Consider the following 27,777-nt stretch of genomic DNA (forward strand, 5'->3'; position numbering starts at 1 on the left):
ACACCAAAGAAGTGCCTAGCGCAAAAATAAAAAAATATGCAAAAAGACAAAACCCAACTCAGTGAGGGTGCACAGTGGGATGTAAGAATAGTTGCCAGTACGATGTCCCATCACTCAAACCTCAAACCACTCAACTTATTTCTACTGAGTATAACTGTAGTGGATCTGGGTTTATATTTAATGAACAGCACATAAGATGACCCAAGCAAAAAGCTATGCCATGCTGAGAAGAGGCAACAGCGAGCCTTTCCAAAAGGCTTATTAAAAGGCAGATTTTTTTGGTGTTTTGTGCTAAAAAGAAAAAAAAAGCTTCTGAAAAACACATAATTTGCACAGAAACTTTAAGTTTGAAAGGCAAACTTCAAACTCTCCTATCAAAATGGAACATGCAAAAAGATTACAGGGTTAAGCTGAGCTTCCCCTGCAATTTCCCTGAGCTAGAAAGGATATCTAAAACAGACAAAATAAGGCTGGCGGCTGTGTCCTCAACACTCCTTTTGTCGGCCCCTAAACAGGATGAAAAAAAAAAAATAATCCTGAGGGAAGACAACTGGCTACGAGAAAAGGAGAACACTGGATTTGAAAGAGGGTAAGGCAGAAGGAGACAGGTTGTGACTAATGCGAATGGCAGAAAGGACGGACTGACTGGCCATAACGAAAGAACAGCCTGTAATTTCTTGGTCTACTTCAGTTCCATTATCACAGAAAGTGATGTACTATAGCAGTGCAAAAAAGCAACATTTCCTGGCTCTCTACTACTCTGGACAGAAGAAAGCACATTTAAGTTCCTGTTCTCCTTTCACACAGCAGAGGTTGCATCTATCTAAAAATTTAGATTTCTGTTTTGGTCCCCCCCCCGCCCCCATATAGGCTTTTTTTTTTTTTTTTTTTAATGGTATTTTGGATATGCATCAGCACAAACAATGGTAGATGGGAACCATCTACTGTGCTGGAACACACTCATGTTGAGAACCTGGAACTGAACATAGGGTGCCTGTTATTTCTACCAATTATTTAATCCACTAACTCAATTAGAACTATACTATATAGTTAAGCACTTCTGTTCCTTTATTTCAGACCCACACAGAACTTTTTCTCTCCCCAGCTACAAAAAAAACCCTTAAAATATATTAAAATATTATCTCCCAAAACATTCAAAAAATCCGGAGATGCGAGAACTGTGACTCCACTAAGCAACTTGGATGAAATGTTGGGCCCAACTCTACTTAATATGATATAATGCTTGTAATGTCCAAAGTGCTCTGAGTAAAATCTAGTACCGCACATCTTAAACCCAGCATCTGAGCTTGTAGATACTTTTGGCCTTCAAGTATGCTGAAGTCTGCCTTCCTCAGAATGGCTGCTGTATTACTGTCTTCTCTGGAATAAATATGGTGAAGATGCATTAACTAACATGCTGGTTGCATAGAAAACATAAAAAAAAGTAATAATTCTCCTATTTAATGCAGCACTAGAACAGGGAGAAGTAAGGCACATGTAGGACAATACACTGGACAAGAAGAGAAAGCAAGGTTCATTTGTTTTATTGTTGGAGGCAAAGTAGTTTGGGAGCAAAGTAGTTGTAAGTGTACTCTCACCTACAGGTACAGCAATAATTCTGGCACATTCCCATTTCTGAGGACTTGATTTTGCAAATATTGTATTTTCTTAAAATAAACTGTAATACATGACAAATGCATGCAAGTGCAAGGGGCCAGTGAAATACTGGGATATCACCAGCACCAATTTCAAATGCATTACTCAGCCCTGTTGCCCTCAAACTCTGCAGTTTAGAATAGCTCAGGAACGAAGACAAAACCAGAAAACGTTTTTTAGTGGTTGTTACCAATATTTCTCTAAGTATCTTTAGAAGGCTCACTGCTCTGAGAAAGACTCACGTGCTAGAGGGAAACCCTGAAACACATCTGATAAGAGCTTTAGCCACTTGAACATCCTCCTCTTCCCCACAGAAATGTGAAAATTTACTCATGTGTTGCTATGCAAATCTCTTTCTACAGCGTTAAAATCCTCCTCCTCTCCTTTGGCCTTTCAGACAGTTAAGAAGTTTTGAAAACCTACAAGCAGAAATTAAACTTAGATAACAGTCACCTTAATTCACTATATTGCATGAAATGAAGGAAAAAGGGGAAAAAAAACAATCTGGAGTTTTTCAAAATATTTTTCACAAAAATTTCAGAGCAGATGTTCTGCATTAAACCCAGAAAAACAAACACTGCTCACATTTCCATCTTTTACCCATCCTATGAAAAGATGGGGCACATTTTACCTAAGGTTTTCCTTTGCTAACTGAGCTTGTTTCCAAGAGTTAACAAAGCAGCACACTGATCTTTAAAAGGGACAGCTCAGGACTTAACGCCGCGCAGGCCTGCTCAGCTCCCTGCCAATGGTTCAATGCTTGCCCATGCTGTTAAGGACCACGGGTAGTTAACACCCAGCTGCTATCAGAATTAAGAATTACTGAGGAGCCATCTCAGATTTATGGCCTGCAGAAAAAGCAACAGCATCCCAACACAGCAACCCAAGATACTTTAATTGCACTGTTACAATAATATTTTGGTTTGCACAGGAGAGATGAATTTAAAGCAGTAGTTCAGGCTCCCCCGATCGAGCCGTACAGCCTATGGATATATCAGGATTTATCAACCCCCAGCCCACCAGCCAGCTCTCAGGGACCAAACCTCGCAGGATACTTTCCAGAATATTAAAAAGTAACACTCTGCATTTCCAAATAGGTGCTGGGGAAGAGAAAAAAGAGGTTTAACAGGGCAAGGATCAGCTGGCTGGTCACAGAGAAGAGCAAAGTGAAACTGGCTGCAGCATACATCACTTTCACCAACCACAGGGTTCTCATTTTTTCCAGAAGAACTGCTGGTCCTACACAGCAACAAGATCAAATCCTCATCATATTTTCTGATGAGTGAAGATACAAACTACAAGGTATGCAAGCAGCACTCCAGAGAGATATAGTGGTCATGCTGATGATTTCAAAAATGAGCTCTAAGACACTGATGGGCTTCAGTTATCTGCGTTCCCAGTTCTGCAGCAGGTTCAACATGGTGACAGCAGAGCTGGATGGTTTTCTTTAATACCGGAGACTCTCTCAGTGCCAACAGTTATTCCTTCCCCTTCCCTATCTGCCATTCCCAGTTTTCCTAGCGCACACTCCATCCTCACCGGTTCTCAGGGGTACTGACAACTCTCTTTGAGTCATCAGTGTAGGATTTCATGCTGATAAAACCCTGAAGCTGTCCATCACATACAACATTCTGCTTAAAAACAAAACAGACAAACAAAAACCCAAACCAGCAATCTCCCCCTCAAAAAAGAATAAAGCCAGGTGATCTGCAAGATAGGAAATAATCAGTTTCTGTTATCCCCAAAATGGAATCGAGTAGGAATACTTCTATATAAGCAACAGACAAAGATGATACAACATAAGTGAATTCATATACACACACAGTTCAGTTGCTCTCCGTTAATGCTGCCATGGATAAATATATCCTTTACATAAACAAATATTTTTAAAGCAGCAGGAAAAATAACTAAAAATAAATTTGAGTGTTCAACTATTCTTTAGACATTATAATCTGATTATGAAGAACACTGATGGTGAAGATTCACTGTGCGCATTCCAACAAACTGCAGTCTGATCACAGGTACATTAAAAGGTCTTAGCGTATCATTTAGCTATGATACGCTAAATCTGGAAAAAAAAAAAAAAAAAAAAAAGAAAAAGGTAGGAAAATGACAGGACAGTTTTCTAGTATAAAATTATTCTGGACATTCCAAGCTAAAGCAGAGGAGAGTTGCAGAAAGCCATGACAGTAGTTGCAAGTGTAACTGAGTACCAGTAAGCACTGGGAACGAGATAACAAGCAACACAGGGAGGCTTCTGCATAAGGGGACACTGAATATACCAAGACCCCTCAGGTTGCAAGGAGGACAGCTAAGGTGGGATGTGAGGAAAATCTATAAAATCATGGGCCGTACAAGGAGAGTGATTGAGGAATGATTTACTCGTCGTCGTCAGGACGCAGGGAACAGGGTGTCCCCAATGCAGTCATCAAGTGGAAAACTGAGGACAAACAACAGCAAGTTTTCCCTGCTGCCACCCCCGAGAGCAACCACGCTTTGCAAACGTCAGGGATCTTCACAGAAGCCAAAAGCGTGAGCAGGTTAAAAGCAGTATTAGACAAGTTCATGAAGGCCACGTCCCTCAGTGTCTACTAAAACACCGTGATCCAGGTGCAACATCTGCTCCATAAACATTGCAGCCCCCGAGTGTCGCTTGCAGAGGGATGGCTCCTCATGCACCCATCAGCGCTGCCCGCTCCACGGCGGGGGTCTTAAAGAATTGCCACCTTGGATCCAACTGCAGCTCTCCTGACCCACAGGACACATACATAAACTTGACATGCCAATTTAAGAATTGCCGAATTACAAAGTTAGCCAAAGCACCTGTTAAAACCAAGACCTTCAGTTCACATTTTAGAGGTATTATATCAAGCTCTGAAACTTCAAAGACATGCCACTGCACTAGTTTCCATTTGGGGCATACTTCAGAAGTTTTTATAGGGTCAGCCATAAGAACCAGAGGCTATTTTTAAATGAACACAGAGTGTGGAAATCAAACTGAGAGACCTGCCTTTATCCTCTAAACCAGTGATTTAGACCCCCTGGAAAAACAAACACACGTCCCCAACAATAAACATAATTTCTACTCATTTTCAAAAACTTAGTACTACAAGCATTGTCACATTCAAGTTCAATGCAAGGAAGGTCACATCATCTTTGCGCCTGTACTCAAAATTATGTTTTAAATTTACACATTTAGAAGCAAGAAGTTAATTCACCTTAATAACTTTTTAAAGCAAGTATTTTTGGAAAAACTTTTTAGCAAAATTCTAAATACACTCAACTTGCAGTTATCCCAGAGATCTGAGGGAATAGTAATGCGACCTGAATAAAGCACAATAGATAAAATGACATCTTATGTAAATTAGGGTGCAAGTATGTTTGAAAAACTTGAAGAGACAGATTTCTATAAAAAGCAGGGACAAATTTAAACAGGGCTGTGGAAAGGCACTCCAGTCAGCAGCCTGTATGCTGCATCACGCAACACTGACGCAGTAGTGATGTTGGGAAAGGTCATTCACGGTTAAACTACAATTCAGGGGATCCACACAAGGATATCTGAAAGCATACTGTAAAAATTCAGAGGCTCCTCAATGAGCAAAACATTAATTCAGACAAACTAATGCAATTTTGGGATAAAATTATGACATTTATGTTAGTTTTAAATTGGTTAGTTCATTCTATTCCACTTCTGAGTTCTTGGTGTTCTTCGTATGCAGCAGATGTGAGTTTTTCTTTTTTAGTGAAGCACCTAACTACTGTTGAAGTTATCAAGTGGAAATAAGAGAGCTGGAATAAGTGGCATTCAAAGACTCTGGTATTTATAAGGAAGTGGAAGATAACAGACTTTTTGGTATGGAAAGGTAGCATGTTTTCAGAAAGAGTGCTACACTCCTTGATCGAGATCTACTCTGTTGAGGCTGCTTCAAATTCCAAGGATAAAACAGCCTCATGTTTCCCTTAAAAAGCTGCAAGTTGCTATCCCAAGGTGAGGAAACCTGTAACGTTGCTGTAGAAAAACGTTCCCATGTTATCACCTCCAAACTCTGGATGAGGCCTTAGGAAAAACAGGACCCAGGTACTGCACCTCCAGACAGAAATGATGTCCCTCAACAAGCATTTCCATGGAAATAACACAGCTGCAGCTGCTGGTTGACCTCCTAATCATATAGTCACTGGGGAAGGTAGATGGGAGGCTTGGGAAGGAGTGTTGCATAAGCTAGAACTGACACTAAATGGAAAAAGCATTTGTCAATTACTGCTGAAGACACCAGTCGGCTATTAGGACATGCATAAAACTATGGTGGGGAATAAGGTTTATACAGACCAGCATCACTACAGACCAGCATCACTACGGACAAGAAAAAGTAGCAGTACTATAAAGCTATTTATTGTGAGTGGGCAAGCACAGCTGCTGCACAAAATGCCCAGATCCTGGGGTTGTGAACAGCAGTTTCCCTCTGCAGCCACAGAACCAACTACTCTTAGCTACCTGCTTCTTTCTGCAGTAGTATTTATGTAGAAAGAATTAAAAAAAAACCCAAAAACTTATTTTAGTGGTATTTATTAAGAGTTTAATAATAAACACTAAAAATTTCACCCATATAGGTACCACAGTGTTTAGCATCTTAACATAAAAGTGGAAAAAATGACCTAGTCATCAAGTATTCCCCATACCTATAGTCAACCATGTGACATTAGTCAAAAATGTAAGTGTGCCTAGATATAAAACTGTCACCAAACTTTTCAGAAGAAATCTGTGTTTAAATAATGACTTGCCTAGCTGTATAAAACACAAAGTAAAGACATTGCTCCCAATTTCCCATATCCTAAAAACACGCCTTGAATAATTCTGAACGCATTTTTGATTCCTTATTTTGATACTAGAATAAAAGGTATATTTCCTACCTGTAATGTACATGTGTAACTGTTGGTTGTCGGTAGCCAAGAATCCAAGTCTGAATGTCTATTGGTTCACCTTTGGGATACGCAATGGTTGCATCTATCACCCACTGGAGGCCTTTTGATTTGCTCTCTAGGGATAAAAAGAAAGAAACGTGATATTAAAATTAAACCAGAAAGCACATGCCATTGATTTGATAGTTATTTCATTCTTAAATTACTTTATAAGATATCGTGGGGCACAAATATAGCTTAAAAATGACAAAATAAGGCAGCTAGAGATAAAATTCAGATTTCACTAAATAGCATAGAAAGACTCTTACAATCTTCAGCAAAGCCATGATTTTACTTTCACAGCTGTCTCTGTTGAGCTTAGGTATTGTAGCACACAGAACAGAGCAACTTCACTCATTTTATGAGTATGTCCACATGACATGTTGGCCCAAATGTTAGATGCTCCTCCCCATTCTCTTAAAGTAAAAGATGGAAAAGAAAAATCTAACTTTTTCAGTCTGCGCTTTAAGTATATGTACATCTGGGCCTTTGTAAGAGCTCTCAGTGCCTACTTGTAGCTGGCTGATGGAACAACAGGCATGCAGATCCCTTTGGCCACTAGAGCCTCAATGCTGGGGTAGGGCAGGTGGATAAGGGTGATTTATTTCATATGGTACACTTGGATTTTCAAAGGCATTAAAAAAAAAAAAAGGAAAGGGAAAGAAGAAAAAGAAAAACACCCTCAGCAAATATTCTAAGAGACAAAGAGGGGGAAACAGTCACTTCATGTATTAAAGAGAGCAAGCAATAAGAAAAGATGGTCAGTTATCGCAACAGAAAAAAGGGAGAGTCTATCCACAAGGCCCCAGAAAGACTGATGCCAGTACGTGTTCATACGCTGTTCAGCAGATTCAGAAGCTGAAAAAAGGGTCAAAGCAGGTGAAAATATTTGCTATCAAAATTTCAAATCCAGGAGAGAGAAATCTAAACCTGAACGAAGGCCATTACCAGCTATAGTCAAGGGCAGATATCAACCTAGACATGACCTCTGCATGGTCTTACTCAACCTATCCGGCACGTCTTCAATCCACAGGCTTGCAAAGAGGGAGGGCGGCATATCTGGCAAGCAGACCAAGAAGGAGGCACACTGCCAGATGGCACTTGGAGTTTAGTTTGTCAGTTTTATTTCTGTTCTGTGGGAACTGGAGTTGCCTCCTCTCTGAGGTCACGTTATATTTGGGCTAGCATAGTAACAGCACACGTTTACATCATACCCAGCAATAACTTAAAGCATCTAAAAAATTGACTATTAAAAACAACCACCTGTTGGTGAGAGTGTGCAAGAGGTGTCAGGTCTTAGTACAAAGTACAAGGCTCCTCAAGCCTGCAACTAATAGCCAAGAAAGAAATAAGATAGAGGCTGACAAAAATCACAGCTGGCATAAAAAGAATGGACAGAGACAGACTGTTCACCATCTTTTTCAATACAAGACCTAGAGGTGTTGCAAATGGAGCCAGGAGAAATGTGCAAGACAAACAGGGGGAGACGCTTCTTCACACGGAGGGCAATAAAACCATGGGGAACCCCTTGCCAAAGGATGCCGAGAGCTGGGTTCGGGAGGCAGCTGGACAAGTATACGGAGGAAAACCAGTGGAGGGTTGCTGACAGGCAGAAACCCCAGCGGGCTCAGGAACTCTGCCACACTGAAAGCGGTCAGTAGGACAGTACTGGGCAGAAATACTATGTACGTTTGCTCTGTCCACACTTTTCCTTTGGTATCCACTTAGAGTCACAGAGAGGATTGTTAGGGTAGAGAGACACTTGGTCTCGTCCAAAATCACCACCTGAATTTCAGAGAGGAGCTGCTGTACACGTGAATCTCGCACACAACGTCTCCGGCCCGTTCTAAGACCCAGAAGTTATTAACACTAATTAGAATATACCTGAACAGGCAGAGACTGACGCACGAGTCTCCACCTGCATTTAGTTTTGAAATGTGAGAAGACAATTACAGCAACACTATTGCATGTATCTGTGACTTATTTTAGCAAACAACTAAAATACTTTCAGAGTATCTCTTCAGCAATGTGAAGTTGTACCCCTTCATTACAAATGCAAATAAACTACCTGAATATGGCAAACAGTACTTCATAATATTTAGTTGTTTTTTTAAGTCAGTAGTAGTAGGCAATGTACTATTCCAAAATTTGACAAAGTGCAAGCTATGCAGGCCAAGCTGAAATATCCACAGTGTCACCTTCTTGAAACATGGCATTTCAAAGCCCTGACAGGCACATGAAACAAGAACGCGAGGTGCCACGCAAAGCCCCGGGCCTGCCAGCGCGATGACAGGGTGCTCATCAAGGCGCTCTCAAGAAAAGCGCTAACTGTAGAGCCCTTCATTTTACAAGTAGCAGTGTTTTAGATTAGAGAAAAGCTAATATGAAAGTAATAGTATATCCACAAAAGTATTCATTTAGAAATGGATTTAGGAACAAAGCCATTCAATTTATTATTTTCCCAGATGTAAAGTGAGAATAAGTAATAAAGACAAGTAAATTGTCTAAGTGAGAAAGCAACGAGGATCATTAATTGTAACTAAAAAGTGCCAGGCAAATACAGGCACATTATCTTTTTATTTACAGTAAAATGTTTCTAAATCATTTATTAAATATTTAGCTAATATTTCAAATAGATTTTTCAGCGTACGATGGTTCAAACTTCATTACAGAAAGACTATTGTAGTCCTCCTTTTGTATACAGATTTCTTACCCCCTGCTTTTGGGAGCCCTGGGGAGAATCAGCGCAGGGACTCCCCAGGCCAGCTCTACCCTCGCTTGTAGCCCCTTCCAGGGCAGGGTGGGGAGAAAACCTTATGTCTGACAGTACACCAGGAACCTCAAGCTACGAAAAAAAAAGTTCTGAATATAACTTCGGCCTCCATAGGCCTTCTTTTATACCAAGCAGGTCTTGCAGTAGCTACCTCCATGTGTTGTTACAAAGATGCACTATCACAGCACAATCACACACGTATTTCTGCATACTCTGGTTTAAAATAAGCCTTATATAATCATCCAAGATCTCACACTGCCAAAAAACCCCAAGTCACCAAGCATTTTTAGAAAATTAAGTTAGAAATGATTATTTTAGGTATATGAACAATACTTAGGAAACAAAAAACCAATCAACCAAATCCAATCACAAAAGTATAGATAGTACATACTATCTGAAAAAATACAGTGAGCCAGAAAGATGTTTCCTACCACCAAGTCAGCAGCTGCAACCTGCAAAGGCAACAGCCTCTTTGTAAGGCACCTTCCAAAGGCAAATATTAAAAGTATTCTAGTGTGAGGTTCTGTTCACACAAACATTAATAAAATCGGGATTGACCAAGTAAGTAATACAACTTGACTGCATTTTAAAACATGTATCCTACAAAAGGACACCAAGTTGGGAAAAAACATTGCATCTCCAGCTAAACATTTTGTTTCTGCCAGGAAGAAAAAGCAAAGGGGAAAAAAAATCTTGCAGCTTACTGCTTTTTTTTTTTTTTTTTTTTTTTTGGTTATACTATGCTGTGTTCTGCCCATGAGCATTTTTTGTTGCTGTTTTCCAAAGCCACAAAGCTCCAGATTCTGAAACTGAGAAAGAAACAGACAACTGTAGACAACACAAAAAAGAGGGGCAGGACCTCTGCATCTCCAACGGTGCTGCTTTCAGCCTGAACAGACCTTTGAACAAGATCAAACAATTAATTTGCAAATGGAGCACACTATCAGAAATTCAGAACAGGAAGACTGTTACATCAGTTATAATCTGGTATGAATCTCGGGTCTTGGCTTTTGTAGCAGAAGAAAGGGTGTTGAGTGTACTCGTTCAAGAACACCTCTTGCCAAGTTTGGCCTAGCCAACACAGCCAGAGATGCAACTGGCAGCCAATTCTATTTTTTTTTTTTTTTGAACTTTCTACTTGCTTTTAAACACTTTCTCCTTCTCCATTTCTAGCAGCTGCTGAAGGATCCAAGTAGTGGGGACTGCCAGTGACTTCATCAGAAGAAGCAACGGCAGAGACCAAGTTTCAAGCTGACCTCTATAAGGGCTAGTTTCTCCTCTGAGGTCTGCTTGCCACTTCCAGCACAGGTAAATGATTTTAATTTCTCAAAGTGCCTCAAAATATTAATAATCCCGATTCTCTTTAATTAGTAGATGAATGTTCAAAACAGACCTGCAGGGATCCCTCCTACACAGCTGTATCCAAATCATGAAGTAATAATGTGCCTTAGCACGAAAGGTACATACCTTCCCTGTGAGTGCTAAGGAAAGACACATATGAAGGAAGACAAGACTGAACAATCACATGGAATGGTATTTTTCTGACCTAGAAAAAACAGTAAAAATTAAAGACTCCTAATTTGCTTTTTTAAAATCACCAGCAGAGGCAAGTTTTCATAGCTACTCCTTATTTCTGCTTTCATTATGCATCCAGTGATAATAAACAGCTTCATATGTAGTTGGGACCGAGATTCTTCAGAATAGTCAGCGCTCCGTCATCTTCCGTAGTCTTCCCACAGCAGACACTTGACCACCTACTATCACAGATTTATTGGGGTTCAGAGCTTCTCACCTTCCCTGGAATCATTCTCAACCAACGCTGTAATCTGGATCCGACTAGGGACTCGAACTTTCAAACCCGCCAGCAGACAATCAGTAATCAGTGGTTACGCCTCAGAAAAAGAGTGTGTCAAAAAGGACTGTTTTAAACAGGAAACCCTGCCTCCCGCCAAGCTCTGGATGGCGTGCTACCACTCCATCACTTGTGGAGTAGAAAAGAATATACCATCCAAAGCGAAACTTAGGGCTGCAGCTTCCCCTTGAAAACATTTAATACTATTCGGGTGTGGTTTCTCGAACAGCTTACATTATCCTAAATGCAGCCAAAAGGGGCTATTACTTCCTCACGCGTACCATGTATTCGTCTCATCTCCCTTGTCCTGTACTTGTATTCACACGGTCAGCTGGACCACTGAACTTAATTTTAACTCCTTCGCCAAAGATTAGCTTTCGGCCTGAACGTCTTACTGATCATGCCAAGATCTCGCCATAACAAATCACAATTCACTGGGAACAAAATAAGCAGCTGCTTTTCCAGGATTAAAACAAAACAACCAACTAAAAAACCCAGCACCCTCACAAGACAGTGAATTAAAAAATTTGATTAAAAAAAATTATGGAGTCTGGTGTCCAGCTTTGCAAAAGGGAAAACTGAATTTCTCTAAGAAATAAAGCAACAGAAATAACTAAACATACCACACATGAAAACAGTAAGATAGCATTTCAATACAGCTATAACCAAGTTCATAGAAGCCTGTTATCAGAAGAAACTGCTGCAGGTTTATCCTTGGTTGGGGTATTCTTTTCTATCCAGAATCCCTATCTGCAGGGAAGAATTGCTCCAACCCACTCTGAACTGCCAGCTGTTCTTTCATAAGCACTGAAGCCAGACACGTCTCAACAAACGGGGCAAAACACGTTTGATTTTTGCCAGAACATTTTGCTAGTTTCATGACTTACAAGAAGACGGATTCTTATTAATTGAAGAAACACTGTATTTGCAGCCACATCAGAGACTGAGTGTTCTGCTAAAAACAAACACATCAATCCCCCCAGGGTTAGGGCTGATGGATATACGTCAAGTATTTTTACGCTGTCTGTATTTCTGCTCCCCATGAAAACCCTCTCCTGGAACGAAGGCACCAACAGCAGCACTTTTGGGGGGCTCAGCGCACCTCTCCAGAGGGAGGCTTTCCTCAAACACCAGAAGTAACTCTTGTACCACTTCTTAAGGGACAGACAACACTTAAATGCATTGTCTTTATTTTCTAGCTTCAAAAGTACTCTGGCAAGTCATCGAGCGATATTATTGCCTTCCCTAAATGTTTTTCCATCCTTCCATCCGTTCAAAAAAAAAAAAAAAAAAAAAAAAAAGAAAAAAGAAAAAGAAAAAACTTACACTTTCATTATAATGAAACATTTATTTCAAAAGGCAGCAGTCTAGGTGCAAAAGCAGTAAGTGTTTCAGTCATTCAGTTCAGTATTCGCCAGCAGCAAGTTACATTTCACACAGATGAGGGCTCAAATTTGGAACTTTAAATGAAGATACATGGCAAAGGCTCAGGAAACTCATAGGAAGAGGAAAGGAAGAAGATAGAGACTGCTTGCCTCAGAAAAGCAACCAATAAAGAAGTGATCATTTTATGTAAGAAAATGCCAAATAGTACTGACTGTCCAGCCCAGGAACTTCTGTTCTTCCTGTCACACTCCATGGGAAGAACTAGATAATAAAGTGTGAGAGATTCACAACTTGTGCAAGAATAAACTGAAAAGAGGACTGGATATTAAGAATATTAATATCACAAGGCTAATGAAATTTTTGAACCTTGCACTTCACAGCATAAACCCCTCTCTAACAAAGAGATAAGGGGAAATCAAATTAGAAACTTTATAAAGGGAGAGAGACAGATTATGTAGTATATAGCTGTTGTACAGTTCTTAAAGTATTATTTGAAGGTTATAACTCCAGTGATGTTTGATGCACAAATCAAGCTATTGGGCTGGGGAAGGGTGACAAATGATGAAACAACTACTATGCAGCAGGGTTTGTGTCAAACCAGAGCACATCACTGCATTGTATTAAAAATGAACTATCTTTTACATTATAGCTGCTTTCGTCTTCTTTTCCACTTTTTGACCCAATATTATACACCATTCCCGTAAGAAAGCAGAATGGTATAAAAATCTATAAGGATTATTTTAAATGAATTAAATACTAGTTACATTATAGCTCTCAAGGACACAGCAACTGTGTATCTGGAACCATCTCAACATAGCTAGCAAGGAAACTCAACAGGAAGCAGATATAATTTTGGATGAGAAGGAGAAATTACTTCTTGGCCCTAACCTTCATGTACAAACCAAATTATCTACAACCGGGGCGGGAGGAAGAGGAGAACTCTAATCATTACCAGTAAAGCTTGGAGATAACAAAGATTGGGCGAACGATAAGTAACAAGAAAGTTCATTACAGCAAGCCGAGGGGCTTGGTAGAGCAGGCCAGAGGAATGACAGGAGCAGCGCAGAGCCCACGAAGCAGCGTACAGAGGAAGAACGTTTCAGCTGAACCACGGACTTCACATGCCACGCTACTGCCCAAAAGGCCACTTTTCAAGCAAGGGAACACTAATTAGAAGCACAAAAAGTTTATATACAAGCTCTGTGCAAGACGCTGATGTAACCATTCCTGTATATATTACGCCCAGTTCTGGCATACACGAAGCAAAGATGACTAATCTGTTAGATGCGTAACTTCAAAATATAACCTTACAAAACCTTATTGCATTCAACTGAACAAGCACATTCCTCAAAAAATTCTTTTCCTGCAGAGGCGAGAGTGAAGGGAAAGCATCTGGGAGGCAGAAGATTAGAGCAAGAGTCTTTTACACATGACACAGGTCAAGAATTAACCCTTCATGCATCTCTGAAGGGGAAATCTCATCGTGGCAGAAAGTTTCTGTGAGCTTAAGGGAAGAGAGAACTTAAAATAACTCACTTCAAATACGTCAAATATTATTCTTCCTGGCATATAAAATTTAGTTTTACTTCTTTTGTTCATCCCTTTTATGTTTTCACATCCACTACTCTTTTACTCTGAAAAAAATGATGGTTAAAACAAACATTTCTTTCTCTCTTTCCTATTTTTCTTCAGTTATCTTTCCAATTCTGTCTTAAGTAGGATGGACAGATGCAATTCCACTACACTTCAGTCTACTGGTTTTTTTTTTTTCCCCTTTTTTTAAATCAGTCAACTAAATCTTCTAGTATCAGACGCTCATTTCTCAACAGCCTGAATTACATTACTCAACACACACACACACACACACACACACCCCCCCCCAACCACAAAAGTCAGGCTTGATGTTCAATGAACTTTTTAACAATCTTAAAGTACAAAAGTATAAAACTTGTATTTTGGTGAGTGTTTTTGGTTCCCTTCCAGAACTAAAAGGCCTATAATTTACTTTTTATACCTTTGTGCCTTTGGGAAGCACAAATGGAACAGCAGCAAGCCATATTTATCCTTAATAAATAAATAACTTACAGATTGGGCATTTTGCTTCTTTTTCTTTCCTTCCCCCCCCCCCACCCCCCCGCAAGATCTTCTAAGACAGCAAGGGGTTTTTAGAGTCTATTTCTATTCTGGATGTAGCCTGAAAGGCGATATTCTGATGCATTTAAAAATTTCCCTCCTCTCCCATGCAATGAACATATCTACCCATTTCCTATGTTGACAAGGATAACTTAAAAGCTAGAAGTCCAGAAGCAATTTCTGTATGAGGATTCCTGCTAACCCCAAAGCTTGAACTTCACCACAGACAAAAAACCCAAAGCTATCCACATATGTGGCTTTATTAGGATGCACCAGGACAGGCTGGGGACCAGCCTGCTGGAAAACAGCTCTGCGGAGAAGGACCTGGCAGTCTTGGTGGACAAGTTAATCATGAGCCAGCAATGTGCCCTTAGGGCCAAGAAGGCCAATGGTATCCTGCATGAGGGGCTGCATTAGGCAGGGCATTGCCAGCAGGTCGAGGGAGGTGATCCTTCCCCTCTACTCACAGCCCTGGTGAGGCCACATCTGGAGAGCTGCATCTAGTGCTGGGCTCCCCAAGAGCCCAAGAGAAACATGGAGCTACTGGAGTGATTCCAATGAAGTGCTACTAAGATGATACAGGGACTGGAGCATCTCCCCTATGAGGAAAGGCTGAGAGAACTAGGACTCTTCAGCCTGCAGAAGAGAAGACTGAGGGGGATCTTATCAGTGTGTATAAGTATCTGAAGGGAGGGTGTAAAGAGGATGGGGCAGACTCTTCTCAGTGGTGCCCGGTGATAAGACAAGAGGCAACGGGCACAAACTGAAACACGGGAAGTTTGTCTGAACATGAGGAAAAAAAACTTCTTTACTGTGAGGGTGACAGAGCACTGGAGCAGGTTGCCCAGAGAGTTCTTGGAGCCTCCGTCCTTGGAGATATTCAAAAGTTGTCTGGATGGGGTCCTGGGCAACGTGCTCCAGGCGACCCTGCTTGAGTAGGGGGGTTGACTAGATGATCTCCAAAGGTCTCTTCCAGCCTTAACCATTCTGTGATTCTGATTTAGACAAATTTTGGTATGAAAATCCCAGCACCACCTGCCAGTAAGAAAAAATGCAACACAAATCCCCAATCCTTTCTTTCTATAAGTAACAGAAATCCACAACTAAGTCAAACAAGATCTAACTCCACTGTATTTGAGTGCCAAGAAATTAATTTTAAAAATTGAGAGACTAAAAGCACCACCTCCTATAGCTACAGGCCATATTTATATTCCAGAACAATACTTTCCTCTACACCCCAGGTGTTCCAAACTAATAATGCAGGAGGAATATTCTTGTTCCTTCATAACTCTGCTAAAATAAAAGAGATCCAAAACAATCTTTCAAATCTACAGACTTCAATGACAGTTTAACTCACAGCAATAGAGGGGACAGTCGTCAAAGTCTGCAGAGAAGAGACAAAGAAAAACCTGAACTCAGGAGGAAATACTCTGAGAAGAAGAATGGAGCCTGCACAGTACTGGATGCAAGGAAATTTTTAAAGCCAGGAACAGAAACTTGCAAGTAGTCTGCATATCCCAGAAATACTTTTATTGTAGTTCCATTGTATCATAAAACAGCATAGACCAATCTTTCTGAAAGAAGCAACCCCACTTTCTGCCCGTCCCAGCTACTCATTCCAGCATCTGCTCTACCCATCATTTTTGCTAAAGGGAGCACTCGTGCAGCCACACTGTGGACCAACTTTAATTAAGGTTCTCATTTTTCTTGTCTCACAACGTCAGAAATAAAATTAGCAGAAATGAAATTAAATACGAAAACGTTTATATAAATATGATGGTGTATTATGAGTGTACTCTGACATTTAAAGAGACCTCTTCAACTCAACACTGACAAAGGTTTTGCTTAATAACTCACAAATCTTGAACATTCAATTTGCTTTTTATCCATAAGAGTTAAGTGATCTTTACCTTTTATCACAGCGTCTCCACCTGCTAGAGTTCCATTTTCTTGCTGAGCTACAAGCGTTTTCAGAATTACTTGTGTTGCCCCAAGTCTTGGCAGGGTGACATGTTTAAGAAATGGCAAATTGTTTTTCTTGGCAAATGTCTGGCTTGTTTCCCTCCTTTTCCTAAGAAAGCCACCCTCTGGAAATAAAACAATCCATTTCCGATTACGGCTCCTGTAATATTTTTCTAGGTGCTCCTTGAGTAACACAAGCTGCTGGTCACGGTGTGCTCTTCCCTATAATGGATAAAACATTACCTAAATAAAATGAATGCTTAAGAGATATGAAGTTAGACAGATAATTACTACAGTTCTAAGATTTGTCTCTCTTTTCAGAGATACAAATAAGCCTCTACTACAAAAAAAAGTAATGTTGTCCTCATAGTAACCACTGTTGGCCAAGTTAATGCAACTTTAGAGAAAGGTGGCAAAAAAAAAAAGGAAAAAAAAAAGAAAAGAAAAGCCTTTGAAAGTGAGGATAAAACTCTCCATTTGACCACTTCTCTGCAAGTGTGACTTCTAGACTGTTAATGGGAGTTCCACATAACAGGACAATGTGTTTACAGAATTCTATACTTATTACCAGTTTCCAAATTGAATTTGCTATGTAGAATCCTGCAAACACAATCTAGAGGCTAAGTTGTGTCCTTCCTGTCCCCAGACCATCAGTAGTATCTGCAAGCTAAGTAACATCTTCACTTGCTCTGAATAACCCCATTATCTTTGATAAAACTTTCTCCCCGTCCCCATATTAGAATTGCACAGGTACAAACCTTAATTCAGTTATCACAGTAAACCTGCAGAATTCTCTCCACTCTCCAAAAAACTGTGCTGCTTGAATGCTTAGTTTCAACTGAAATTAGCATACTGACAAAAAACACCTATTGATTGGATCTTTTCTTCTAGAAGAGCCTCATGTGAAAGAAAAACAGTCCTGGGCTGTAACGTTTACAGGTTTTCTTCCTCTAGGAGAGGCTGTAGAGTGAAAAGTAACTTGCTTTGCAGGAACTTAAGCTAGTGCCCCTGAGCAAGCAATATGTGCATTTGGGCTCTTCAGCTGTAATTTTCCTCAACCCTCAACTGAAATAGGAGAATATTTTGAGCAAAGTTCTTTCAGATTTTCATCTAATGTAAAATACAGTTTAACTGAAGCCAACAGAGTTAAAGCTTTTCATTTTTCCATTTTACCAGTACTTTGGAAAACAATTTTATGCTGGTTCCAACACTGTTGTTTAAATACTCTGTAAGGTATACAAGACACATTTAAAAATACCAAGCAATTGCATGTGCTATGTCTAACATTAAGATGAATGAATTACTTTGATTATGGGCATAACAAACTGTTATGGCCAAAGACAGTAAGATTTGTCCTTAATTACCACAGAAATATCTTAACAACAGAGATCTCTCTTCCCACTCCCACACACAGCAAGAGCAAGTCACCCTAATTTTCACAGGCATGAATTTACACCAATTAGTATTTCTGAGGGTTCTAAAGTGACTTTGCCAAATCGCTCAAAAGACACAGGAGTCAAAAGTTTAAATTCTCCTAAGCAGAGGCAGTTTTAATTCTCTGAAAGCTCAAGGATACTGCCATAAACCTTCTACTAGTTTTGAGGGTTTTTTGTTTTGTTAAGTGGGTTGGGGGTGGTGGTGGAGCGGAATAGGGTTGAATGGAAGGCAACAATAAGTAGTATTTTACTGAAGACAAATTCTGTGAAAGCATTTCTCCTACATTTTGAAATCTCATCATTGCAATTATTTCCTAACTTACCTTTTTGGAAGGGAAGGAAAAAGCTCTGCCTGCTCATATTAATTCAATTAGGGAGCAACATAAAGAAGTTCCTCAGTTAAAACAGTCCTTTCACACCAGATCACAGGACTCCAGGATAGCACAGTAGTTAAGAAAAGAGCAGTGAACAATAAACTTTTCATACATTAGATATTAAAACTTCCCAAAACCTGACATACCTAAAGAATATGACTAGTGGATAAACTGAAGTTTGGCAAATATTAGGAGGCTTAAAATGCTGTAATACAGAAAAATCTGCCAGACTAAGGGGAAAGCAAGGTGTGTTTTAGAATAATAATAATAATAATAATAATAATAATAATAAAAAAAGCCAACAATGAAAACTAGTAGAATTCTGAAGAGCCCTGGAAGATACACGCATTTGAAATACTATCCAGAAAGAAGAGAAAGTGAGTTATATGGAAGCAGAAGAAATGCCTTAATTTGCCCATTCTTCAAGATCATGGCTAGTTTATCAGTGTCACAGGCAACAGGCTGAACCTTCTTTCCTTTACAGGAAAGAAGTCAGGTAGTAGCAAACTTCTGACAAATCCTTTGGAGCAACATGCATTTCGCATCATCAATGCGGCAACTCAACGAGAGAGTCGGTTTCTAGGAAACTTTTCAATAGGAAAAGGGAAGGCACTAGTCAACTTGCAGCAGTCATCAAAAGCATTCCTAAAACTGCTGTTGTTCCTGCTCTTGAGAGTGAGGCTAATACACACTTTTAGCAGACAGAATATACTATGCCATGATCAAATTATACTATTTTACAGAAAAGTGAAATTATTTGCTCAAATATTAGTAATGCCTTTTTATAGTCAGGTAAAGGATCATCACTCCTCCCCTCAAGTGTTTATGCTATACCCATCAGGGAAAAGCAAACAGTCAAGAAGCATTTTATGTTCAATCCATTTATATTTAGATTCATGATGGGTAACATTTTATTTGTTATGTTGCACACCTCTGCCACTTCACAAAAATGAGGAAGGAAAAGCCTTACTTTCTGTAGCTCAGTAATGATTTGGTTATGTTTTGTAACTGGAATTGCAGCAAACATTCAGAAATTAGTTAAAGAGCTGACAGCCATGTGTACTTCAAAACATGTGTTTTGTGAATTTGAGCTACAGAAATGGGTTTATATTTTACAAAATATCAAGTCCTGTTCTCTTCCGAACTCTCTCATAGTTCATGGCTGTATATCTCTGGAGACCTTCATTTTATTACATAACCTTGCCAGAGGTTTTCTAGGCAGGCCTCTGCTCTCTCAGTCAGAAATCTCACTGTAGCAGTATACTGCTGTGAATGAATATAAAATTGTATCATTCTGAATAAATTAGCTTCTCTTTCTCTGCAAAGTTAAAATACAAGAATTCTCTCTGGCTGTCCATACATTCTGAGCCCAGACAAATGAGGAAGGGAAAAAAATGTGTACGCAGGGTATCATAGCGCATGTAACTGGAACCAGATCTATGCTTACCATTAAATTTTTAAGTTTCTACTTTTAAAGTGTGGGTCTGTTCAACAGCTACCAAACAACAACAAACCCCCCCAAAACTGTGAAAAGAAACTGAATTTTTCCACTCATTAATATTTGGGATGCTGGACTCAACACACATGAATTTCTGAAGCTCAAATATTAATTTACCTTCAAGAATCAATTCATTACTATTTATGCAGGTTCACCACCAGTTTAAACTGATCTAAACCCTGTCACCAAAGAGGAGGGTCCTGCCTTTCCTTATCCGAAACTAACCTTGACAGTCAGAGCACTGAACTAACCAGACTCACTGCATAGCTTCAAAGGCACTAAGGAAAGAAGAAAGAGGTCAACAACATGCAGTCAGAAGTGGAGAGACAAAAAGGACCGCCCACGTACTTCATTTGTACTGCTCTCTCATAACACCCTCCCATCTTGGTACAGTTCTGTAGATGCTTGTGACAGAAGTTTTAAACAATACAGGAGTTTTTTAAAAAGCAGTTTCAGAATATCAAAGTTCTATCCAAATACACATTTCAGGATAGCTATTTCATCCTGCAATCCATCTAGGCCAACTGGCACAAGCAAGTCCCAGAACACAAGGTTCCAGAGATAAGGATAAAACAAAGCACTATTGCATATCTCCACTTACCTGTCTTATAAAGAAGTCTCCATGGATTAGAGACACAATGCCAAAGTTTGTATACTTAAAAATATGATCCATCAGCCACATCATCTGACGGACAACCTGAAATAAAAATAAAAAATAAAAAAAGCTTAATAAATACTGTATGCAGAGAATCATGTATATACCAGTCTTTTTTTTTTTTTTTTTGAAGCTACTAAAAAGTCACCCTTATAACACCAATAGAAACAAGCAAATATATGGAATTAAGTCCTTTATGCCTCAAAGTAAGAAGCAGCAGAGGTGCTAAACCACTTCTCCTTCAAGGATAATATTAAATACAGAATATCTTTTTAAAATTTAACATATGGTTCTACACTACTAACCATGCTGGAGTCATTCCCACTCCATGTTTACACACACATGGGACAATGTTTCTTACTAACATTCCATTATAATTTTAAGTCAGAACTGCAAACCCAAACCATTTTCAATTTTTGTTAAAGGACACACAAATCTCCAGTTGTTTCACGTCTACTATAAAAACATGTTTCCTTACATTTTTTGCATTGGGAATTCTGAGATGGGATCATTTGCTTCCCCCACTTCTGATATGTGCATGCGCCATACATGCTCATCCTAGTCTTTGAACAGCAGCATTCACTACTAAGACCTAGCTACAGCCCACATGCTATTAATGTCTTTTCCCCATGGTAGAGCAGCCACATGCATCCCTCAGCAATTTTGTTAAGTGCTCCTGACCAAGGAGCACACTGACAAGGTAAAAATAGAGGTTGACCCATTAGATTCACCTTGACCATTACTTTCATAGCACAATGAAGGCAGGTATTATGTATGTTCAGTCCTTTGAGATTTAGGGTAGTAAAAGTTACTTGAGAATAAGTAAATAACAAGAGTATGGAAAAGCTGCTACTCCTGAGAGGTCTCTTCCTTTCTTGCTCCTACACACAGATTTTCAGAGGGGTAGGAGCTGGCTTTCCAGAACTAGAAACTCCAATATCTCTTATATGCTCTCAGCCATACATGAGGCTACCTGCCTTTACTTCTCCTGTATTAGAATGTTGCACATTCAAAGACTGATGCAAGTTCAGTGAAATTTAAAGCCACACAATGTAATTCTCTTGTATTCATCATGATCAAGAAAGAATATGAAATCCACAAGAAGCACATTATTTCTCTAGTAGTCAGAAGATGGTTTTTTTGAGTCTTAAGCAGGCATGCCCTGTTTGGCATCTTTCAGTTGTCTAAGACACATAACTTGGCACAAAGACAGAAATAAAGATGCTAGATTCTTTAAGAAAATACAATACGTTGTTCATGCATTAGTTGACTACATCTACCGCTAAAGCGTACTCTACGCTTACTCTTCAAATGCCAGAGGTTTGCACAGTCACTGAAATACTCAGAAGCCTACTAAATGCACGCCCGTGCTTTCAACAATGCTTCTACCAAAATAGTTTGCTGCAGTGGATGATGGTGGCTTTTGCCTCTTTTCACATCTTTGCATGTCTAAGCAGAACTTGTAGAAAGAAACATTTTAATGCAGGAATTCCAATATAAGAAATTTTGGATACAAAACGCAGATTATCAAACTCTTTTTCCAAAACAGAAGTCTTTCTTCCAAATACATCTAATTATCTCTTAGCAGTGCTCTGATTACCTATTTTCCTCTTTGATCACTGAAGCTATAATTGAATCCTGGACTATATACTTGGAGAAAAATAACTGTTACATACCTTGTTTCTTTTACTTATCCTTAAACAACTGGTGCAAGATGCTCAGCAAAGTGAAGCCTGACACACTTTTAAGAACGTAACTGCCAAAGAACATCTGAGATGCTTTACTGTCATAGACATAGAGATAATCTTTCAACTAAATCTAAATGTCATACATAGAAGCTGGCTATCTTTGTAAAAGAATACATTATGAAAAACACCTCAACTTTTGCAGGTTTTTAGCCTTAGCCAATTTTCTATTTGAAGAGTTTGGATAATGCAAGAGCACCAGTTTTGGATCCTCCAGCATCTGTACAAGTAGAAAGGGAAACCAGGCCTGAGAGAAAAAAATAGCTCTCAAGAGAGGTGAAAGATCTTGCTTTGGAGGGTATGCTAGTATCATTTCCTGTCTGCCAATAGCATTTCTTAGTAGATGCTAAATGTCCAAGGGAGCAAAGACGCACTACATATTTGTGAGTAGTAAGAGAAAAATTAGCTCCTAGATCTAGCTCCTCAATTGAGACTAATTTAGCCAGAGTGGTTCTAACACAACTATCCCTTACATAGTATTACAAAGAGACAAGAAAGAATCTTAAAGCAAAAATTCTTCTCTGCAGAGAGGGACATTCTCCCCATTTCAGTAAAACAGAAGGAAAAAAATGAAGGAAAGGTGTGCATGAAGGATAAGAGTAAAGAAAAACATTTTTGAGAGGAGTTATTGTTCCCTACGGCATCACAATACCATCAGCTCATGCCCACGCACTCACACAGAGAAGACACACTGATGTAGACGACCACGTCTTTGCCATCATCAAGTTAACAATACTTCTGAAATTCCAATGATAATGCTTTAGCCTGCAACAATGGCCATATCACTGTCAGTGCTCATCTATTACTTTTACTTTTTGACAAGGATGGTTCTATTACATCAAGTAGAGGCGAGGCCAACATCATTTTGCTGGAGGAGATGAGCAAAGGAGATATGCTGCTTCCCTGAAGAGCGAAGTTTTGAGGAGTCAACATTGGTCCCTAGATGTACTGAGGCAATCTTGGAGGAGCAACTCTTTCCCAGCAATGCCAGGGCTTCTTTCCTTCCATACCAGTCTTCCTCATCATGTACCAGCTTGCCATTTAGCTGACAAATTTAGATGATGGTAGGTTTCTCTTGAAAGTTTATCATTGCTTTTCAGAACCTGAAGTCCATCTGACCACGTTTTAGAAGACATCTAGCTTCTAACTAGTATCCTTGGACCTCCTCAGTCTTCTTGAGGAAGAGTGATTGTGTCAAAGTATATCAGTGTAACATAGAAGTTTTAACCAAGACAGCATGCAGCTTGCTTTAAGTGGGCTACAATCAGGTAAACTCCAAAGCTCGGTGATGTCAAATCTGCCTATGAGCCTACACAGTGATATAGAGTACCAAGAGGGGAAAAAAAAATACATTCTACCACATAAAATAAAAAGAAGGGAGAGTTCAAACAGCAATACACACCTAGTTATCTTGTTTGCAACCATCAGGCACACTAGGTTAACAGATACTCGTTCTGTTCTGCTATCAAGGGCAGAACAGAGGAAAAGGCAAGATAATGGTGGTTCTTCTCTCCTTTAATATCCTCAGAAACTAAACAGCACTGTTCAGATGAGTGTCTTTTTGCACATGTTTCAAGTAGATTTAAGCAAACACACACAGGTGTTTAAAGACTGAAAGTTTTTGGACACCACTTCTCATGCTTTTTGCTTCCTCCTTCCTACCTAAGGGAAGTTTAGAAGAATTTCCTCCATATTCCTGATTCAGTAACAAATAACAAATCCGGGCACCTCCTATTTGGAGGCCTACTTTCATTTCATTCTGCATAGATTTCATACCAAAGCAACCTGAATAGACTGACTTTGATCTTTAAAGCACCCATCTGCAACTTCACAACGAAACCTGGGAATAAATGTCTTGCAACTTGCACTAAAAACAGCTGAAAACAATTCTTCCCCTCCACTACAGCCTTGCAGCCAGTGCTTTCTTCTCTAGCTCAGAAAATACAGCCAAATTTATCGTTCCTAATCCAGTAAGTGTGCCATAAAAGCAGCATTTTAACCTATTCCTCTTTGCTGAACACATCACATTTAATGTTAATGAAATGTCCACTTACTAATACTTTGTTTTAACACTTACTTTCACAACTGAATTGGAACAATTTCTTGTGCTATAAAAAAAGCATATCAGGTCATTTCTGACTCAGCAGAAACCTTGCTCCATGTGGCTTGTCTTATGGCAAAACTAGTAGTCAAACAATACTGGACCAGCCCTTAGCTAAAAGCTATAATTTTAATGCAAGCTTCACTTCCTTAACGAGCGATCAAGTCTCCCTTATTCACATAACTGAATCTATAAGAGAAGTGGCTTAAAGCCACAATTTTAGCTTTCTCTTTGAGGAGATTAAACTTGCTTAAAACAGATGTATACAAATGGTACTGTAGCCTAAGAATTTACAGAATGCCAGAAAAAAAAAATCATCATGTTTCCTTACATGGTCCTCAGGAAATCTACTGGCAAGCTGCAAGAAAGCTTTGGTATTCTACACTTTGCTACACAGAAAAAACCCCGAACTTTGCCTTAAATTGAATGCTTCTGAGGCCTTAAATTAGCAGTAAAGAAAGGCAGCAGCAAATGGGTAAGTGCTCATGGATTACACCTGGATTCAGTCCACACAGCCTGGTAAATGAAAGCAAAGCAAATCTTGAACTGTTACAGGAGAAAGCTCTTCCTAGTTCTGCCACTGCCCTATTGCTGAGGAGCAGCCTTCACTAAGTCATTTTAGATCTCTGTGCTCCCTTCTATGTCAAAAGAAAAAGAGTCTTTCACCCTCAGTAAAGGACACAGAGCTAGGAAGTACTCTCTGAACGGTAAAAAGTGTTTATTAATCAATGCAGCTTAACTGCCCTAAACAAAATAAAAGCAATTCTTGTAAAATACTATCTTGCTACACACAGATAAATAGCAAGCTTCTGCAGGACTCCATGTAAAGTTTAAACTATATTTTAAAAAAACTGCCTCATTTTAGTTGCTTTTTATTTTTATTTTTTAATTTCATCAGGACAGTTTTTCTTTTATTACTCCAGTGGTTTCACATCCCCTCAAAGAGAAGACAATTCTGTAGGCCTGTTAAGAAATATGAAGCACGCTATTTAAAAACACCTGATTCAGCAGGTTCCATCAAGGATAAACTATCCTGATCTTTCTCATTATTTTTAGCCGCTTGTACTACTCATGCAATATTTTAAGCATGTGTTGAAGCTTGTACCTTTTGTTAGCTAAAAAAAGTTAAATCCATCCTAGGCTTAGGACTTGTATATTCTTGGAGCAATGATAACAACTCGGGGGGGGGGGGGCACCTGATTTTAAGGATGCTTTGCTTTTCTGAAAACCACCAAACCCAAAAGTCTCCACAGTGAAGGTTATTTCCCTCCTCCACACCTTACTCCTTTCTTTAGCATCTTCCGCATTTACTGGAACTTACTCTGTTCTGACTGAAGATTCTTATAATGATGTTGGTAAGTGCAACCCTCAAATCTTTAATACCTCTGTCTCATTTGTATAATTTATTTATGGAGTCAAAAAAGTTGAATAAATATGGTTTAGACATATATACACACAATACATACACACAGAGACACATGCACATGCACACGTGTGTGTATTAGGATACAAACATGAGTCAATGAATTTCTACAATATCCAAAACTTTTAATGCAACTGGAACTTCAAAAGTCAAGGTTACATTAAATGCACATCCACAGGACAGCATCTTCACATTTATAACTTATTGGCATCCTGAAAGATTGTCCTAAGGATAGTTTGGACGAAGGGAATTAAAAAATTCCCAAGAGTTTATTCTGTCATTCTACTCATTTGGGTACAGTACAATACTAAAATACATAACTTCCTCAATTCCTAAAGGAATTAAAGCAATTAAAAGTACTTTCAGAACATTCAGAAGTAGTCAGTCTTTTTAGCAATCTTGATTGGCATTTTCATACTTTCCTAATCACAACTGAGTATTTGTGCCAGCTCTGTCACAAGAAAGACCTGGGAAAAACTCTACAAAAATGTTAATCATTGAATATGCAAAATCTAGATTAATATACTCTAAGAAAAATATAGGATCAATTACAAATTGTGCAGATGCAAGGAAGAACAGTTGTTTTCCTCATTTCCCACACTATGGTACCAGGAGAGAAGATAACATTTTAAGTTATACACAACTGATTCAGTATGCAGTTTTTCAGTTTGCCAGGTATGTCTCCTACCCTTTGCAGCCTAATCATACACACCCCTTCCTCCTGATTTGCCCATGAATTTAATTCCCTGTTTAGAACCCACTTCCGGGTTTCCAGCATTACACTCCCTAGATGTGAAATTTCTGAACAGCAACATGTGAGATGGCTGACATTAGCTGCACTTCTCATCAAGAAATGCTTAAAAGTTTTTGAAACAGCAGCTCAGGGAATTCTGATTTTGGACAGCTTAGCCTGGATACGCTCTCATAGCGAAGTCATTTTTGATTTCTGAACTCCTGTCCAAAATCCCATACGCAATTTGCTTCTGACTTCATGAGAAAAATTCTATTCTGGAATGAAGTCATAAGCATGAAACTAAACTTATGTTGGTTTAAGCAAAGTTGGGATGAACTGTGTGAGGGCATGGAGCGAGACAATGACTATCCGCAAGGAGATCTGCTTCCCTCCATATTAACCTAGACAGGATCCACATGGACTCAGCTTGTATCTGACCTTCTTCGAAGGCAACATTTACCATCTCAGATCTGCTCCAAGCTACTGGCTGTCACATTCCACCAAATCTAAACAAAAAGCTTCCTATTTAAGGCCATAGGATTACTTGATGGATTAACACACAAAAAGTCAACAGTACTACACACAGATGCAAGCACACACAGGGCAACAAGCAGTATATATAGAAGATATCCCACTCCCCAGTTGTAGCCTACCGTGCCTTTATCCTGAAGGCACATCATGAGAGTGCAGACATCCCCTGTTGCTTGATGGTTCACCAGCACCATGGCTTCATCTTCTGATACTGCTTTAACATCGTCACCCCATTCCACTACTATTAAAAAAAATAAAAAATAAAAATAAAAGGTAAACTTTACAATGACTACATTGCTAATTTCACTAGCAACAAAACAAACAAACAAAGACCCCCACACCCAGACAGTTATAATAAAGAAACCTACATGCTACATGTAGATTTAAATTGGCACATAGCATAAAGATAGGAAAATCAGCAAGACCGTTTTTCCAAGCAAAGGGTTTCCAGCTTTATCTTAAACTGCATGCGCAAGATACAGACAAAACAAAAATACTTCATCAGAACATACGCATAGAGATTGATCTTTTTTATGTCATTACACCAGTCTATATTTAGGGTC

At 39.3% G+C, this 27,777-nt stretch overlaps 1 protein-coding gene across 6 annotated transcripts in view; it reads right to left on the reverse strand.

Annotated features, from left to right (window-relative positions):
- LPGAT1 (lysophosphatidylglycerol acyltransferase 1) overlaps nt 1-27,777 on the reverse strand; it is a 69,110-nt gene that overhangs the window by 14,904 nt on the left and 26,429 nt on the right. For all 6 annotated transcript variants that reach the window (XM_064509655.1, XM_064509658.1, XM_064509656.1 and 3 more), the window contains 4 exons: nt 27,337-27,455; nt 20,628-20,723; nt 16,667-16,940; nt 6,565-6,691 (listed from right to left, as the gene is read on the reverse strand). In XM_064509655.1, coding sequence (XP_064365725.1) covers nt 6,565-6,691; nt 16,667-16,940; nt 20,628-20,723; nt 27,337-27,455 — 616 coding nt within the window. The remainder of the gene's footprint in view (nt 1-6,564; nt 6,692-16,666; nt 16,941-20,627; nt 20,724-27,336; nt 27,456-27,777) is intronic.

Source organism: Dromaius novaehollandiae, chromosome 3 (assembly GCF_036370855.1).
Source record: "Dromaius novaehollandiae isolate bDroNov1 chromosome 3, bDroNov1.hap1, whole genome shotgun sequence".
Taxonomy (NCBI): Eukaryota; Metazoa; Chordata; class Aves; order Casuariiformes; family Dromaiidae; genus Dromaius; species Dromaius novaehollandiae.